We start from the raw sequence: 19159 nt of genomic DNA, 5'->3' as shown, positions 1-19159 counted from the left end.
AGCGGATGATCCGGGTATTTCAAGATGGACTCGAACATGTTGACAGTTCATCTCTACACCACCTCCTCCAGTGTGTCCAACCTGGCTCCAACCACAGAACCAGCTCTTTAGACCAGTCTGTCCAACCGCCTTCTGTGTGTGATGCTGCCTCCCCAGCAGACTGCAGCATAAAACAACACACGACCACCACAGACTGATAAAACATCTGCAGCATCTTACTACAGATGTCCAGAGATCTGAGCTTCCTTAAGAAAAAGAGGCGGCTCTGCGTCTGTGTTTAGGGACCAGTCCAACTTATTATCCAGGTATACACCTAGATACTTATAACTTGGCACCACCTCGATGTCCACCCCACAGGTATTCTCTGGCTAAAGACGGGGCTTGAACATGTGGAAATCTGTGATCATTTCCTTAGTCTTTGAGGTGTTCAGTAGGAGATAGTTCTTGTGACTCCAGTCACTGAAGGCTTATATCAGATCCCTATATTCAGATTACTGTCCGTTCCTGATATACGCCACAATAGCAGTGGCGTAATATCTTAAAGCAAACACCATATGTGGTAAATGAGGCCCTTGATTTTATTCTCAGGCACATGCTGCCATCATCTATGCCACTTTTATCTATGATTGGTCAGTCATAATTTAGTTACCTTTGGAAAGAGCCAGAGTAGCTGTTTCCAACATTGGAAACAGAGTCACAGAAGTTGGGTAAACTAACTGCCTGCTGACTGTAACTTTACATTGACTGTACAGACAGAGAGTGGTATCACAATTTTATGGAAATATGCATTTTACAAAACAAAGAATCATATCTATGGTGTCCTGTCTGTCTATATATCTGTGGTGTCCTGTATATCTATCTATGGTGTCCTGTATATCTATCTATGGTGTCCTGTATATCTATGGTGTCCTATAGGCCTATATAATATATCTATGGTGTCCTGTATATCTATGGTGTCCTATAGGCCTATATAATATATCTATGGTGTCCTGTCTGTGCAGCCGCAACCACACCGAGTCAGCAGTGAAGGGGCGGAGCTCCACCTCCAGGGGGACCTCACCGTAGAAATCTATGGACCTCACTAGCAAGATGCTAGGATGCCACCGAAGGCAACGTTCAGCGGGGTATAATGTAAATTAATCTGAAGGGAATGAAGACACATGTTCCCAAATGTCTACCGCTTTACAGCTGAAGGGAGGGACACTGACAGGAACATGCAAACAGGTTAGTAATGGTCACTGTGAAACGTTTGGCTAAGCAGCTAATGCTAGCGTAGGCTGAAATTGACTGTCATTAGCTCATGTGTTTTGGCTACTCCTAGGTGCAGCACAATTTCATTGTTACATAGGCCTGACGTTCAAAGTGTCAAACCTTAAGGAAAAGCAGCGGGTTCTTACTAATTATTTATTTGTTTTTTTTTTACATGACTAGCCGCTGTATTACATTGCTTGGCCAAGTACAGCATATAGACAGAGCAGCGCATCATACTCGGAAAGCCACGCCCACCGGAGGGGAAAACAAAAGGTGCCCCATTATGCAACCAGGGGTATGCCTGGACACAACTGAAAACATTAGATTTGAACACGTCAAATAATAATTTGAGCACCTTGTGTCCACCAGAGACACGCCAGCTGATATTAAAATAATGTTAGCCATGTGTGAGCAAACTAAGGCACTTGCAAACATAATGCCATAGGTTTCTGCTTTATCCACATCCCATTACAAAATGCTTTAGCCTTACTTGTAGCGATGTTAGCCTAAAACTGATATTTATATATTTGACTTAATGACAAAATGCTTGCTGCACATGTAACTTAGGGACACTAAATGTCAGTATCCTGCAGTTCTGAATGAATCTTCACGGTAAATTTTCAGAGTGCTCACTTTTAAGGCAAAGTGTACAAATGTTATTTGTGCAAATGACAAGTAACTCCTTGCATGGTATAATAATTATGCATTACATTAATATATTTATAGGACATAGGCTGGAGATATTCTTGCAGTTAACTATACGTACAGGATGGCTACATCTTGTATCCTGTGTTGCTTTAACCATTGCTTGTGCATGCTATCAGAAATTATTCTATGCATCAGCAAGGTAAAATAAACACAGAGACGGTGTCGAAGTAGTCCTCTACCAAATTTTCTTTGGAGAGCATATCCCAAACCCAACAACCTCGAACAGCAACTACAGCACCTAAGCCCTCCAGAAACCTTGTGAAAACCTTGCATACGTTTATGTATCGTGTAGAGGGTGGAGGGGGAGTCAGTGGGGGTCTCTGGGCTTGTTGATGAGGCCAGTTGCAGAGGGGAAGAAACTCTGTAAGGGATGGGAGGGGTTTGGCTAAAATCCTGCCTGCATGCCTCAGAGTCCTGGAGGTGTACAGGTCCGGAAATGATGGCAGGTTGCAGCCGATCACCTTTTTTTTAATTTAATTTGATCATTTCAGTTGGTTGTTTACTTCACATTGGCTTCCCATCATCTTTAGGATTCAGTTAGGCTCTATTTTTCACAAATAGAGCCCTGCACAGTCAGGCACTAGAGTACGTATAAAACCTTCTCCACTACCCACTAGTTGTCCCTAGCTCTCGACTGAAAACAAAAGGGGCTTTTAAAGTAGTGGCCTAAATACTATGCAACTCTCTTCCTTTAGTCTAATGGTCTGTGTGAGGTAGTCTTTTTTTCGGTAGGGTTTTCCATCTGCTCTGTTAAACGCTACAGAAAGTATTCTATGGCTAGCTTAGTGAATTGGGTTTCAGTCTGACTCACCAGATGTATACTGTTTGGATAAACCTGGCTATTACCATGGTCTCTGCTATCTGCTCAAGGAAACAGTTGCCACATCCTGGGATTACCACTTCCAAGATGATAATGATTGGTTTAAAGAATTACAATCAAGCTGGAGCGTTAACCCTGAATGACAATAGGGCAGGTCAGACCTTTGTCCAGCACTGACATAACGGTTTGGAGTTATGTCTGGCTATGAGAGACTTGTGTAGTGCCAACAACTGATAAAAATGCTTTTTTCCTCTTTAAAGAACCAAACATTTAACTTGATACTAAACTGGGACCCTCCTGCTCCTTTTTCTCCAGTATGTGGCACTGAGATTGAGGCCTGAATGCACAGTGGATCTGGCGGCAGCAGCAGGAGGCATCTAGCTTAGATGAAGGATGAAGAGCCCTGTGCACAGATGCAGGGATGTGGAGCATGCGCGTGGGCAGGGCAGGGCCAGTACTGGGGCCAATTACCTACAGGCTGAGCAGCGCATCCCTATCTCCAAAGATGTCATCACGTCCTCCTCTGCCTCCGCCATGTGGTTCATCAGGGACGTTTGTGGCATTGTGTGTGCCATGATCACCTGGCTGCTGGTGTTGTACGCAGACTTTGTGGTACTGTTTGTGATGCTGCTGCCCTCCAAAAATCTGATGTACAGCATTGTGAATGGGACCCTGTTCAACGTTCTGGCCTTCCTTGCCCTGTCCTCTCACCTCAGAGCCATGTGCACTGATCCCGTAAGTGGTGCTTGTTTGGTGCTATCTACACACACAAATTCAAATTCGGGTGACAGGTTGTCATGATTTTACTGTCATTGTCGTGCAGACAAGTTTAATGTCTTAGTTTTATATACAGGTACATCTAAAAAAATAGAATATCATGAAAAAGTTCAATATTTTTTGTCATAATTTCAGAAAGTGAAACTCATAGATTATATAGATTCATTTCACAGATTGAAATATTTCAAGCCTGTTTTTCTTGTAATTTTGATGATTCTGGCTTAGAGATAATGAAAACTCAAACTCAGTGTCTCAGAAAATTTGAATATTGTGAAAAAGTTTAATATGTGAGTCCACAGTCAGTCAGTGGTGGTTTGGGGCCATGTCCTCTGCTGGTGTTGGTCCACTGTGTTTTCTGAAGTCCACAGTCAACATAGCAGCCATCTAGCAGGACATTTTAGAGCTCTTCATGCTTCCACAAGCTCTTTGGAGATGCTGGTTTCATTTTCCAGCAGGACTTGGCACCTGCCCACACTGGCAAAGGTACCAAAAGCTGGTTCAGTGACCATGGTGTTACTGGGCTGGACTGGCCAGCAAACTGGGCTGACCTGAAACCCATAGGAGTCTATGGGCTGTTGTCAAGAGGAAGGTGAGAGACACCAGACGCAGATGACCTGAAGGACGATATCAGAGCAACATGGTGCCGTAGGCTGATCTCCTCCATGCCACCAAGTATTAATGCAGTAATCATACAAAAGGAGCCCAACCAAGTATTGAGTGTATAGAAATGAAGATACTATTCAGAAGCCTGACATTTGTGTTTAAAATATCCTTTTTTTAATTGATCTTATGTAATATTCAAATTTTCTGAGACACTGAGTTTTGTGTTTTCATTATCTGTAAGCCAGAATCATCAAAATTACAAGAAAAATCAGCTTGAAATATTTCACTCTGTGTAATGAATCTATGTAATATATGAGTTTCACTTTCTGAAATGATTGACAAAAAATATTGAACTTTTTCCACAATATTCTAATTCTAATATTCTGTAGTCCTGATTTATAACCTGAGCTTTTAACAGTTGTGAAAGTATGTAAAGCTTTAACTTACTATTTTATTATGATGATAAATCGGATGCAATTTACATTGACTTCATCTGCTATGTCGTCATCTTTCTTCCAAGGGGGCGGTGCCAAAAGGGAACGCGACTAAGGAATACATAGAAAGCCTTCAGCTGAAACCAGGGCAGGTGGTCTACAAATGTCCCAAGTGCTGCAGTATCAAGCCTGACCGAGCACACCACTGCAGGTATGACAGAAGAGACATGAAATTCTCATTGTCGCATTATGCATTCACAAACTCAATCTTATGTTTACAGCTGCAGTGTTTTGGTGCAGTGAAGAATGTCATCATACATTCGGACTTTGGTTAATTTGTAAAATAGAACTTTCTCGTTCTTTACACTACATTCTTCACTTTCTACTAATGTTTGTTATTACTGGGGTGGTGATGCAGTGATACATTTTAATTTAATGTATTTGTTTTTCCTTTATACCTGACTTGTTTTTTTATAACAGTGTTTGCAAACGCTGCATACGCAAGATGGACCACCACTGCCCCTGGGTCAATAACTGTGTTGGGGAGAACAACCAAAAGTACTTTGTGCTTTTCACAGTAAGTTCACTGCAGGAATGAGTCTCTTATAATGTAGGCTGACCAAACACTTTTCATGATAAACTGTATGATTTTTGTATCTGTGGAACATTGAGAATGTTTCATAAGGAGATTAAATCAATATTAGATACAGATGTAAAGCAGTACAGATGCCGAGGATGGTATTCCTCAGTTAGTGTATGTGAGTGTAAGCAAAATGGATGGAAACGCAGAGCAGTTTTTAAAAAAAAAAAGGATGTGTGATAAGTGTCACCTTGGCTCCATCTCCATCTCACTCATATTTGCTGTGGTACTGCTCACATGATAATTTTGAAGACATTTTCTTCTGTTTTGTAAATGAAATGCCTCTGACTTTTGATGTGCGATGTGTGATAATAATAATAATAATAATACATTGTTTTATTTAACATGTGAGCTATATATTATTGATTTGTTTAAACATTTATTGTTCAGTTTGTAGCAGAGAGAAATCTGATTTCAAAGAGAAATCTGAAAGGGACACAATATAGAGAGAAAACTCATAACAGACAGAAATGTTTTTATTGTTTAACCTTGTTGGCATAAAGGAAATATTTCATCCTTAAATTGAACATTTGTACATCAATTACTCTTTTGTTACCTTGGGTTCTTAAAGAAAACTTTGTTTTTCTTGTGTAATTGGTATCCACCATGTTGTGATGTCCTCTCTGTGAGGGTTTATAATAGCACTTCAAAGGTGGTCTAAATCTTTGGAAGGGAAAAACTGACATGGCCATTTCCAAAGGTGTCCCTTGACTTCTGACCTAAAGTTATCTAAATGAAAATAGGTTATATGGATAACCACAAGTCTCCATTTAAAGACATCCCCACATCATGCCAATCCCATGCAGTTTGTGGCAGAACCATGCAGTAAAATGTGTTGGTTTTGCTTATTGTTTCCAAAATGTCAAAAGTTTTTAAAAACAATTTAGTGTTTTTAAAAGGTGTTCCTTAAGGTTTTTCTTCTCTTTATGTCTCCTTATGTGGATCCCTGAGCATTTTTGAAATACATTTTCTTGTGGTTAAAAATGGGAAGAAAAAAATATCACCAAGTTTTTGTAACCAATGGTATCCAACTCACCCCTATCTCTTCAAAAAGTTAACAACAAAATTTCTTCTCTCCGTTATGAGTTCTCTCTCTGCTTATGACAGTTTTTTATTAGCTTTATTAGCTGAAACATTCAGCTGTATTTGAGCTAAGTTGGTTTCTGGTATTTAAAGCACAGAATATCAGGTTTCAGAGGCAGAGTAGGAGCGGGTTTTGCAGAATGCGAGTAGTAAAAAAAACACATCAGACAAAGACAGAGAGGTAGCCCTGCTAAATATCAGGTGCACCAGTGTGACCAATGAAAATGTTCAGTAGCATTTCATAGATTTGTGGTTGCATATGCGATCAAAATGATTGCACTCTGGAACCGTGCCTTTATTTTGACCTCTTTTTTCTGCCTAGATGTACATTGCACTCATCTCTCTCCACGCTCTGCTCATGGTGGTCTTCCATTTCCTCTACTGTTTTGAAGATGATTGGACAAGTGAGTAGCTATGTAACTCTTAATTTCCTTCATTCACTGAACGAAAGGCCTTTGCTTTAGTAAGATGTGCAGAGGTGAGCATATCAGGATTGGCCGGTATGTGAGTCACAGAAGTCTACAGTGAGTGCAAATGAAAGGGCGGCTCTGGAAGACCTGCAGCTTCCCAGTCAGCTACAGTAGTTGTGTATAAAAAGCGTTGTGTCAGTGTTACTCCACTGTTGTAGAGTAGCATGTTCATCATTAAAGTCCAACATGATGTGCCAATCAAAAAAACCAAACCGGAGCCCAACTCCTGATCCCCGCTGCTTTCAGGCGGAATAGGAATCCACTTTAATTGTCTTGTAAGTGTGTATACTCACACACATACAATACAGTTGACCCAGTTTTTTGTTGCTGTCAATTTACTTTCACAGAAAAAAACATACAACAAAAAACAAGGACAATAAAGCTGAAAAAAGGTCAACATTAACATTAGGCTAGTATAGACATGTGATTACCTTGTGCAGATATAATGTGAGTGCAAAGGGTGCTGGATTAAATATGTACAATATATTTTACAGGCTACTTTATATGTGATCTGGGTTTGTTGTCCTGTTACATGTTGGATGCTTCTATGTTACAGTGTCTTGGCTAGGTCTGTCTGTCTGTCTGTCCCTATCTATGTATATTCATTGATCCACCATAACATTATAACCACCTGCCTAATATGGTGTAGGTCCCCCTTTTTGCCACCAAAACAACTCTGACCCGTCGAGGCATGGACCCACAGCACACTTTCAGTGTGATCAAGTGCGCTGTGGTATCTGTCACCAGGACGTTGGCAGCAGATCCTTTAGCTCCTGTAAATTGCAACGTTTTTTGAGTGTTATTTTTAGATACAACCGTCCTCGTGCCTCCTCAGTCTGAATGTAGTCTCTACTGGTTTCAATAACAAAGATGGCGAAGGATGTAAAGCAAGATGGTGACAGCCGTAACACAGAACTTGATGCTTCAAACGGGCAGTCCACAATCCAATTGGTGATATTCAGTCTATGAGCACATCCCACAAGTACTCGATTGAAATTGAGATCTGGGAAATTTTGAGGGAGAAGTCAGTACCTTAAACTTTGAGTGTTCCTCAAACCATTTCAGTCCATTTTTCAGTGTGTCAGGGCATTATCCTGCTGAAAGAGGCCACTGTCATTAGGAAATAGCGTTTCGATGAAGGAGCTTACTTCGTCTGTGACAATGTTAGTTTGACGTACCAGCTACCTGGGGGTACGTGTCCAGGGGGAACATAGGATGTGAACCAAGCAAAATACTGATAACAATAATTTAAAAAAGTTAAATATAAACATTGTAAAGCTTATAGAGGTTATACGTAATTTCACAAATAGATGAAATGTACAGTTTGATATGGATAGTTAACTCTGTAAAGATTGTTTACATTTTTTTAAATTGTATTTATGGCTTAAGAATTTAGTGAAAATAATAAGTAGATTAAACATTCAATTGTGAGCAAAGATTTTTGTCATATGCGGTGTATCAAAACAATACATTTTTCAGAGTAATATGAATTGGGGAAGATATGATCAGCAACAAATTGAGACAACTTACTCACAGATGTTTTGTACAGAGACATTTCGAAATGAACTGTCCAGCAGCCCCTTTCTAGATAAAAATGGGACACTGCATGTCTGGTTCTGGGAGACACAGGGGAGGAGGGGGTGGGATAGGGAAACGTTCTCAGGTATTTTTCAGGTAAGTGATCTTTCTTTCTTTCTTTCTTTCTTTTATCTTTTATTCATTTATCTTTTTCTTCTCTCCTTTACAAGGCTACCAGTCACTCTACTTGTTTGCTATGTTTGCTGTCAATCAAAATAACATTCTTTCTCTACCTGTATGCACATGGCAGTTGTCAGATCTTCTACTTTCATATTTTCGCTAATGGTGTCACAGGGCAGAACTTGCAAGAACAGAGAAGCTACAATTGCAACAGGCACAAAGGGGTTGTGATTCCCTGCTCAGGATGCCATTACTCCACTATATATTTGCATAGCAAAATCTTAAATCAGTCTGCTAAATAATATATCAATACTGTCTCACCACCACTAATTTCACTATGTTTTCCTCTCTCATGTTGCTAAACTAATGCTGAAGGGTTAATTCCTTTTAATAAACTTTTGTTGCCACAAATTAATCAGTTAATTTGGTGAAGTCGCAGTCTCATATTTAACCTAAACCCTCTCTGGTCCTCCTTGACAACACTTTATGTTACTGCATTCATATATTTGACTCTTCCAGTATTAATTAAATAAGTATTCATCATTGTGTTCAGGGCATTAAGTACTTTGGAGTTGGTAGTAATTTGACTTTTTTATTCATTCATGTGTCTGTCTAGTAATTGTTATTTCAGTATTTGCTTATCTCTGTGTTCAGTAGTTATTTCTCGTTTGTTGTGTAGTTAGTAGTTTAATAAATCTTTCATTATAATGAAGAACTTGATCCTGTGATTCTGTGTGTGGGTGTGTAATATTGGGTCAATGTATAGGCCAAAAAAATTCAGTAGCAGCCAACGCTTAACATTTAAAGTGCTTATGATGCTACTGAGCTATTTATTACGTGACATATTTTGATATCAGTTCATTATTAATAATGGCTACAACAGATGTTCAGTGGTAGTAAGTAGGATGGAAACCCAGTGTGAAAGCTATTACTTACCAGTGTTTTAAACAAACAATATGCAACCTTCAGCCGCTTGGGGTCTCTCCATTGAACAGTAACGAGTGACTGACTGTTTGATTATTTCCTGAAGAAGTGTTGGAGCTGCTGTCTTCATTGTTTACTATTATAGCAGATGAAAATCTGTCTGACCGGGCTAAAGCAGATATTATGTTCATGGGCGACTTCAAGTTCAAGTGATGTTACATTTAGTAAAGCTTATTCATGTTATGTCATTTAATTCTTATTCTAAACACTGTTACCCACAGGATAAGATTGTATTTGGAGCAGACTCTCTCTTACTGACTCTCACCAGCCTGCTGTGCTGGAGTTGTTTCAGGCTGAGTTTGAGTTGCCAAGTCGCCAAGTGAAGGCTGGAGCTGATGTCTTCTAGTCTCCTAGCTGCGGGGAGTGATGTGGCTAACCAGCTAACTTGCTAACTAATCATTAGAGTGGACTTCCCATACAGATACTGTATCTAATCAATCACAGGGAACCCCGTGCTATTGTGTGTATTCACAACGATCACACTAGAAATAACTTTTAAGAACATTTTCAATGTTGTACCATTATATCATTACCGATGCATTAGCCTGTGGGTTTCATGAGTCAGTTGTCAAGAGTAGGACAATTGCAACACATTCACTGTGTTAATTTTATTTATATTCTGATCGTTCTAGAAAGATTTTTTTCCTTTCATGATCAATAATATTTATCATGGATACTATTAAAGTAAAAAAAAAAAAGAGTGAGAGTGTGTCTGTCAGTAAGAAACACTTTCTTGTGCCCCTGAGCAGGACACAGTTCACAGTATAAATACAGAATGCAGGTTGTTATTCGTGTACAGGTGTTTGTTAAACAGGTTACTGGCTTCAGAGGGAAAACACTGATGACAGTGTGCAGCCTTTATTAATATTAGTGCATGGCTGTATCTGTAGGCAGCTGATCCAGTTGCTTTTCGCTGTCATAACAAACGGGCATTCCGTAATGTTTCAGAAAACGTCAAGTAACGTAGCATAAGCTGGGACGCCACAGTGTTAGCCTGTGTAAGCATGAAGCCTAGCTTGTTAGCTTCGTTTGTCTCCGCAGGTTTGGTAGCTTCGAGCTAGGTGGGCATGCTTTAGTGAGCAGGCTTCTTTCGGCCTGCCTCAGCTCTGTTAAAGAATACCGAATCAGGCATTTAGATTTATTTTAAATAACTGCAGTCGGAGCGCCCGCTGCTGAACAAATGTGATGTCACCATTTCTAGATCATGCCAAGCATCTTTCTGATTTGTGTTCTGAAAAAAAAGATTTTCATATCAGCGCATAACGTACAACATATATGCCGATACAGATATATCGTCGATAAGCAAAATCGGCCGATATAATCGGCCCACTGTTAATCGGTTGGGCTCTACCTTTAAAGGTGAAATTAGAAATTAATTTAGTATTTAACTAAAGAAAACATATACATATTTCACCTTTAAAAAATGATAACCATACCCTAACCTTTTACTGAAGCACTCTCAGCAGGTGACAAGCACATTTCTGTTGAAAGGATTGCTTCAGCGATTTGTAACCTGCAGGAGAGTTAACAGTAGAGCGCAGTAGTTTCTTTTATTGTAGTTTATAGAAATTCCTCATATGGGCCTCTTTTTTCCCCTTCACTTCTCTTCCTCCATGTCCTCCATCCCTCAGAGTGCAGTTCCTTCTCTCCTCCAGCAACAGTCATCCTCCTTATACTCCTGTGCTTTGAGGGTCTCCTCTTCCTCATCTTCACCTGTGTGATGTTTGGCACCCAAGTCCACTCCATCTGTAACGACGAGACCGTAAGTGATCCTTTTAGTGACCCACAATCCTCCTACCTCTTATCTTACTACTTCTTTCTGCTCTTCCCTCTGCTGCTGCCACCCTTTGCTTTTAACAGTGATGTCTTCAATCTTCTAATTCAAACTATTAACAGCTCAGTGATGTCTCGGTCTGAAAGACATATTAAGGGTTCTTTTGGCAAATCAGCCACTGATGTAAACTTTATGCTTTCTGCACCAGGATTCAAAGCTTGACAGACATAGCACAATTAGCTGACACCCTTTCAAACAGGAATGTGAGTTGTGAACTGTACTGCCAAGTTGTCCGCATTTCTAATAGGACACTTTCGCTAACGTGAGCTTGTTAGCAGAAGGATGTAAGTTGTTTTGTTTTCTTTCCTCATAACTGACAGATTTTCAAACAGCAGTCTAGGTGTGAACTATACTGAAAACACATTAAATGTATATTGGAGTTGGAGAATATAGACCCACGTGTCCTTCACTTTTGCACACTTGCACACACGTTTTCAGGACAGGTTCAATATTCTGTTTCTCGTATCCGTCAGAAGCCTTTAGATGGTTGTTTAGCAAATCATCCAAAATGTAAATACAGGTATGTAAATGCATTTACAGATGCAGCCACCAAGAATTTCCCCTCACAGCCTTTTGGCTGCTAGTCAGCTGACTCACAGTCAACTAATAGGCAGTGGGATCCTTAAAGCAGCCTTGAAATTATTTTATTTTATTTACAAAGTATTACATTAAGTTCCAATGGTCTTCATTTTTTATTGTCCTTTCATAGAATTATAAAACACCGCAACAACGTTAATAAATGTTGTGATGAGTGTGTTGTGTGTGCAACACAACAGTATACTCACACTGCCCAAGCCACAGCATACATTGTAGTATGTTTATTATTGTTTATTGCCTTATGGTCTTTCACAGTTGTCATGAATTGTTTGTTAGAACAACAAGATCTCCAAACTCCAAATAGGTCGTCTGTCCACCCAAAGTGACCCATATGAGTGTTTCACTGGTACAGGACAGAGTGGACATGGGACACCAACGCTGCTCTCCTTGGTGAAAGTCCTGGGTTTGTTTGACCCATCCATCTCTCCTCCCTCCCACCAAAGCAATTTTTGGGCTCCATACTCCACCTTGGAGTCATTCATAAAATGCATACGTAATTACTACAGCTGCTAGAATAGGGGAAACTTAAAATGTGGGTCACATTGACCTCATTGTAGAAACAACCTATTAGGTCGTTTTTAAAAAGAGAACAGTCTGATCCGATCAGTCTGACTAACCAAACTCACTGCTCATCTGGCTAATGACCTAGCCAGATGAGAAGCCTGTGGTGGTAATGATATGTAAGGAGGGTCATAGTGAGTGAACTTGGAATGAGAGATTAACAGTGAAATATATGTGTATGTATAAAGTGTTTATTTGAAAGTTAAGACTCTAACCAGGAGTAAAATAAATCTTGATTGGAAATTGTTATTGACTTTCCGCTCTAAAAAGTTGTGAAGGAGGAATATAACTTCCCCTCGAAAGAAAATTGCTATGCACTGGGATTGTGTCAGAGCCCCCTTTTAAAGATTGTTTCCTCCCTGTTAAAATGATATGGCCCCACTCGGTGGTAACACATGGATTAAACAAACCAGTGTTCTGTTGTTATGTGGGCTCTGCACGAGTTGGAGTATTATAGACAAGGATATTTTAATAGTGTATCAAAATAAATTCCCCATATTCTTACAGTAAACTTACCCATGTTTGTTAATTTAAAAAAGTAAAGACGTCATTCTGACGGAAATACACAACTAGAAATGAATTGAATCAATTTCTTCTCCCCCGGCTGTGTTTTGAGGCTTGAGTCTCCATGCATTAGCCGCAAGCCTGTGCGTAATAGAGCCTGTGGAGGCTTTTTTTTTCTCTCTCTTGGACTCACAGAGTGGTTAGAAAAGCAGCAGATCATCTCCAGCAACTGTGAGGGAGCAGTGACCTCTTAATGCAGATGAGTTCCCCCTGAGCTGAGGCAAACTGGTATTTCAGTTCCAGAAAGACGGGTAACTTGAACTCTGGGTCAGTTACCATTTTAAAAGATTCTGTGAACCAGATCTGCTCGCTGACAGGTTTTCTGTCTCTGTCTCCTCCCCTTACAGAGCCAGACACCCAGTTTAATTTCCTCATTGATTCAGTCCTTATCACAGCAAGCATTGAAGCACATTAATTAGGGGAGGTTTGCTGTATGTTTAAAAAGATCTAATTGCTGGTTGGATATAAATCTGAAACTTGCATGACTTTCTAAAGTTAGTCCAACATTTGTCAAACTACAGTGAGGGAAATAATTATTTGATCCCCTGCCGATTTTGTGATTTTCTCCTCAATTTTCCCCGAGACAAATAAATGACTGGTCTATAATTTTTAATGGTAGTTTAACAGTGAGAGACGGAATATAAAAAAATCAGGAAAATCACATTATATAACAGTTATAAATGTTTTTGTATTGACTGTGTGAAATATATATTTGATCCCCTAACAAAACATGACTTGTTGGCAGCAGCAGTTGGTCACCAGGTCTGTTCACATCTCATGCCTCAAAACCTTAAGGATATGGCCAGGAACTGCAGTCGCTTGGCAACTCCAAGCTTCAGCTCCCTCCACAGATTTTCTATGGGGTTAAGGTCCGGACACTGGCTAGGCCACTCCATCACCTTAATATGCTCTTTGTTGAGCCACTCCTATGTTGCCTTGGCTGATGTTTTAGGTTATTGTCGTGCTGGAAGACGACCCATCTATCTTCTCCTCACTGTGGTGGAGTCGTCCTGTCCCCTTAGCAGAGAAACAGCCTCAAAACATAACGTTTCCACCTCCATGCTTGACGGTGGAGATGGTCTTCTAGGCAGCATTATCTTCCTCTAAACATGGCAAGTCAAGTTGATGCCAAAGAGCTCGATTTTGGTCTCATCTGACCACATCATGTTCTCCTAAGCCTTCTCTGGATCATCTGGTGTTCATTGGTAAACTCCAGACGGGCCTGTACATGAGCCTTCTGGAGCAGGGGGACCTTCAGGCTCTGCAGGATTTTAATCCATTACAGCGTAGTGTGTTAACAATAGTTTTCTTCATGACTGTGGTCCCAGCTGTCTTGAGATCATTAACAAGCTTCTCTTGTGTAATTCTGGGCTGATTCCTCACCTTTTTCACGATCATTGATACTACATGAGACGAGATCTTGCGTGGCGCCCGAGGCTGACTGCGACTGCTGGTTATTTTGTGTTTCTTCTAATTTGAATAATCTCACTGTCTCCTTCCCACCAAGCTGCTTGCTGATGGTCTTATATATTCCAGCCTTGTGAAGGTTGACAATCTTGTCCCTGACGTCCTTAGACAGCTCTTTGTTCTGTCCCATGGTGGAGAGGTTGGAATCTGATTGAATGATTATGTGGACAGGTGTCTTTTATACAGTTAATGACTTGAGATTAGGAGGACTTTCTTAAAGTGAGAGGATTCATTTGTGGGCCTCATGGGCACATAACTGGTCTGAGCGAGAATTCTTGGTGAAGGATCAAATACTTATTTATCTCAATCAAATCCAAATAAATGTATAACTTTTATATAATGTAATTTTCTGGATATTTTTTGTATGTTCTGTCTCTCACTGTTGAAATAAAACTTACCATTAAAATTATAGGCCGGTCATTTATTTGTCACTGGGAAAATGTAGCAAAAAATCAGCAGGGGATCAAATAATGATTTCCCCCACTGTAGCTGTTCATGTCCAAAATTCATATTTGTCTGTAATCTAATTTTGTGTGCTGGTGTCGTCACACTCCACTGGCAGGTGGTAGTCGTCTTGAAAGTCAGTACTGTAGCCAATTTAATCTATAGGCTTTTAATGTGTCTAACTTTATTTCAGCTTTACAGTTTTTAAAGTGGTGTTTTTAAAAGATGCAAATGTATTTTCATAGAAAGGTAAATTTGTTCATGTATCAGTAGAAGAAGGTTTTGGCAGTTTGGTGCCATCATAAAATAAATCTATTCTTGTGCTTGTGTATTAGAGCTCACAAACCAAACCCATTCCTAGTTTAAACTTATTTTTGCCTGCAAATGTACGTCAGATATATGGGAGTCATTTAATTATTTAGTCAGGTGAGAAGGGTTTGACATGCATGAAACTTACTAAACAGCTATATTATGCTTGTAGAATATTCACTAAAATACTGTGTTCTTTGGTTTTCAGAAAAGCATTAAGAGTTCATTTTCCCTTTTTTATTTTTTGTGGTATGAAAAAAAAATCGATTTGGAATTTGGTTTGTGATCACTGACTGGATCACAAAAGCACACCAACTGAAGTGCGGTTGTCTCTATTTTCAGGGCATAGAGCAGTTGAAAAAGGAAGAGAGAAGATGGGCTAAAAAAACTAAGTGGATGAACATGAGGGCGGTATTTGGACACCCTTTCTCCTTATTGTGGTTTAGTCCCTTCTCCACCCCTGACCACGGGAAGGCAGAGACCTACCAGTATGTGGTGTGAGAGCTCAGTTCAGTGAACAAGGTGGCCGGGTCCAAACCAAAGTAGGTAAACCTGCCCAGTCCTATAGAGCTCAGCTATGGCAGTCTGCTCCGGATGCTGAACAGGATTTACATTTCTATCTTCCACACATGGACATCATTCCATCTGCTTATTGTTTTGCCGTCTAAGTGCGCTATACTTTTTTTTGTATTTCACTGAGGGAGTTGAGAAAAAAGTCCTGGTTGAAAACACTGTGATAAATCTGTTGTTGTCTAAACTGATTCTATTGCACTTTAATTACTTTTAATATATTGTACTTTGTTTACTCTTGCTTTCTCTGTAAGTGTTAGTTCAGTTAAAAAAACAAACAAAAAAACATGTTCTCACTTACCCCTATTGATGTTTGGCCCCGCTGCTAGTTTTAGGTGCTGCTCCAATACAATGAAAGAGGATGGAATCCAATATGGGGCTGCCGCTAACAATTATTTTCATTATTAATTAATCTGTAAACTGTCAGAATAAAAGGTGGCCTTCACCTGTAGGACTATGAAATCCATTTTTTGTTTTCTGGATTCCTGTTTTATTCTGAGTGTCAACAGACCCCCCAGATTCAACGAACCCCCCAGACTTTTTGGGAAAGCTTTGGTATAAAATCCCTCCAATAAGGACTGGCTCAGCTAAAAATAAAAAATGTATAGCTCTGTATACATCTTATTATGCAGCAGTGAGATATGAGCTTGTCTGTATTTGACTGCACTATTCCAGTCACCTTCAAAGCATTTAACAGTATTTCATCATTCACATTTATACAAGTACTAAACTTTCTATTTCGCGCTTTCCATTTATCATTTTCTCCTGTGTGAACTGCTCTGTTCTAAAGTGTGCATTTTATTCTTCTATTCTTTGTTTATATGATATTTTATCTATCCGTTATCTGAATGCATGGTACTGGTGAAGGTTAATTTAGTGATGTATGTAAAACACTGCTGGAAAGATGATGCCATGTCACAATTCTCTAAATACACATCTCAGTACGATTTTTAAGCTCACAAATTGATTCAATTTCTGATTCAAATGTGTAAAGACTATAAAGTCTTGATTTGTTTTCATCCACAGAGTAATGGTTTTATGCACTGACAGCTGTCATTAACATTGTCATTTTTGTCTTTAAAAAGATACAATGTGTCAAGTGTGATGCAACTGTCATCTATTTTTTTCCATAATGTACAGTTAGGCCAATTTGATACAATTTTCAAATTTGAATGCGATAAAAAGTCATGTTGATTTGTTTTCAAATGCTTTCTGGTGCGGACAACTCCTCTTGAGGACAGGGTGAGCTTGCAACAGAGGTCACATTAGCTGTCCCATCAATTTTAACACATACTGAAGGCCAAAGTGTACTACTAAATGTATTTTACGCTGTTACAGGTTCAGCCAAACCTTATGATGAATGAGTGAGCTCTGAATATAACAGGATGCATTCACCATTTTGACTATTTAACTTATTTGCTTCTTCTTCTGCAGTTTATTTTCAATTTTTAAAGTGCATGTGAGTCATTTTGTCAAGTATTTACAACCCCAATTCAAAAAAGGTTGGGAGCTATTTAAAACATAAAGGTTGGGACAGGGGCATGATTACCACTGTTACATCACTTTCTTTTAACCACACTGAGTAAGCTTTTAGGAACAGAGGACAATAAAGTGCTTGCTATACGACTTCAGTTGCTCAACAGTCCGGTGTGCACTTCATAATGCTCCAAACTGTTTTACTGGGAAATCAGACTAGACTGCAGGCAGGCCAGTCTAGTAATCACAGTATTTTCCATTGAAGCCATACTGTTGTAACGTGCAGTATGTTTCTTGGCATTGTCTTGCTGAAAAAAGACTGGATGGCAGCATTTGTTGCTTCAAGACATGTATGTGCCTTTCAGCATTAATGGGCCTTCACAGATGTCATGGCCTCTAACACACCCACATCAAAATTGTGCTTTTTTAGGTGCTTATCGTCAGTTATCAATGCAGTGCAGGGTTCCTGCCCTACCCCTTGCATGCAGAGATTTCTCTGAAATTCTTAAATTTATTATAAGTGTGCGTTAAGAAATGCTAATACTGTTGTATAATAGGCCCAGAAGGTGGTGAACCACACCCCATCCTTGAACATTTTGAGGAAGCCCTTTTTAAACCCAAAAATGATACTATCACTTTCCCTGTCTTCTGTTGCCTCTGTCCCAACTTTTTATTTTTATTTGTTGCTGGCATCAAATCAGAAAAAGCATATATTTACAAAAATGAAGTTGATGAGGTAGAACTTTTATTATCTTTGTACAATTTTTAATTGATATGTCAGGAAGGATTATCAGATTATTACATTCTGTTTCATTTAAATTCTATACCACATAGGGCTGGGCGATATATCGATATACATTTTAAATATTTTATTTAAGATATATTTTTATTTAAATGTGGACTTTATGGAGCTTTGATTTAAAAAAAAAAAATGGTTCTCCTGTTGTTATACAGTATTTATGTTTACTTAAATGATTTCAATAAAAGTAAATGTGACATCATCATATTCATATTTGGCTTTGACTGAACATTTGCTCTCACTTTGCGATATCGGGATATATATCATATATCGATATTAAGCCTAAATATATCGGAATATGACTTTTGGTCCATATTGCCCAGCCCTAACACCACATCCCATTTTTTCAAATCAGGATTGTATTGATGATAAGCATCTTGAACATCATGGTAGTGTCAAAAGTTTTGCTCTATTGAAGTAGTTGTTACAATCAGGCCTACATTTTGTGTTCTCAGGTGAAATCTCTGGTGTGTTTCTTGGGTTATGCCTGTCAGTCATTTCCACTGACTCCCTTTGCAGACCTCCAGACAGCAGCACAGCACACATACAACCTTGCCCATGGAAGAACAAGGGCCTGAATGGGAATGGCATTGGTCTTATCAGGTCCCATTTCCAGTGCCTTCACCACCTGAGGGTCAACCTGGACAGGACCAGTGACATCGTTATTGCCTGCACTGTCCTCCAGAAGGAAAGGGCTCCCAGTGGCTTAGGGGATGGATTGGGACGATGCTGCAATGTTTCCTGAAAACCATCAGTGGCGGACTCGTCAGAGAGGAATATATTGTTCATTATTTTTGGCTGATTTCAACATGTTCGGTCATTTTAATTGCATTTACAGAGCAACTCCCTCGAGACCACAGTGATTAAATCTGTATGAAAAAATGATGTGGACACTAGACTTTCAACAAAATATACATAAATATGCATTATAGTGATGTTGGAGTCGTTTTTGTTTCATTTCCACATCAAAAAAAGAAAAACTGGAAGTGAAGTAAGGGATTAAAGGAAAAACAATAACTATGGAGTTTTTACACTTACGAGGTAGAAAATGTATATTCTCATGTTGTTCC

General features: G+C 39.4%; 1 protein-coding gene across 4 annotated transcripts; it reads left to right on the top strand.

The window, feature by feature from the left end:
- The first annotated feature begins 1001 nt into the window (after positions 1 to 1001).
- On the top strand, positions 1002 to 18958 carry LOC131975967 (palmitoyltransferase ZDHHC3-like). 4 transcript variants are annotated; one of them, XM_059338814.1, is made up of 7 exons: positions 1002 to 1224; positions 3095 to 3514; positions 4680 to 4804; positions 5074 to 5170; positions 6639 to 6720; positions 11100 to 11230; positions 18609 to 18958. In XM_059338814.1, exons 2-7 carry the CDS (start codon positions 3173 to 3175, stop codon positions 18744 to 18746), a joined length of 915 nt encoding a protein of 304 aa, XP_059194797.1. In that variant the 5' UTR covers positions 1002 to 1224; positions 3095 to 3172; the 3' UTR covers positions 18747 to 18958. The 4 variants fall into 4 exon arrangements, with proteins under 4 accessions (XP_059194797.1, XP_059194798.1, XP_059194796.1 ...); XM_059338815.1 differs by having other exon boundaries at positions 18545 to 18958; XM_059338813.1 differs by lacking the exon at positions 18609 to 18958 and adding an exon at positions 15587 to 18576.
- The last annotated feature ends 201 nt before the right edge of the window (positions 18959 to 19159 follow it).

The sequence above is a fragment of the Centropristis striata genome, chromosome 8 (assembly GCF_030273125.1).
Source record: "Centropristis striata isolate RG_2023a ecotype Rhode Island chromosome 8, C.striata_1.0, whole genome shotgun sequence".
Lineage (NCBI taxonomy): Eukaryota > Metazoa > Chordata > Actinopteri > Perciformes > Serranidae > Centropristis > Centropristis striata.
The sequence above is the reverse complement of the archived record's forward strand: the minus strand, read 5'-3'. Positions and strand labels throughout refer to the sequence as shown.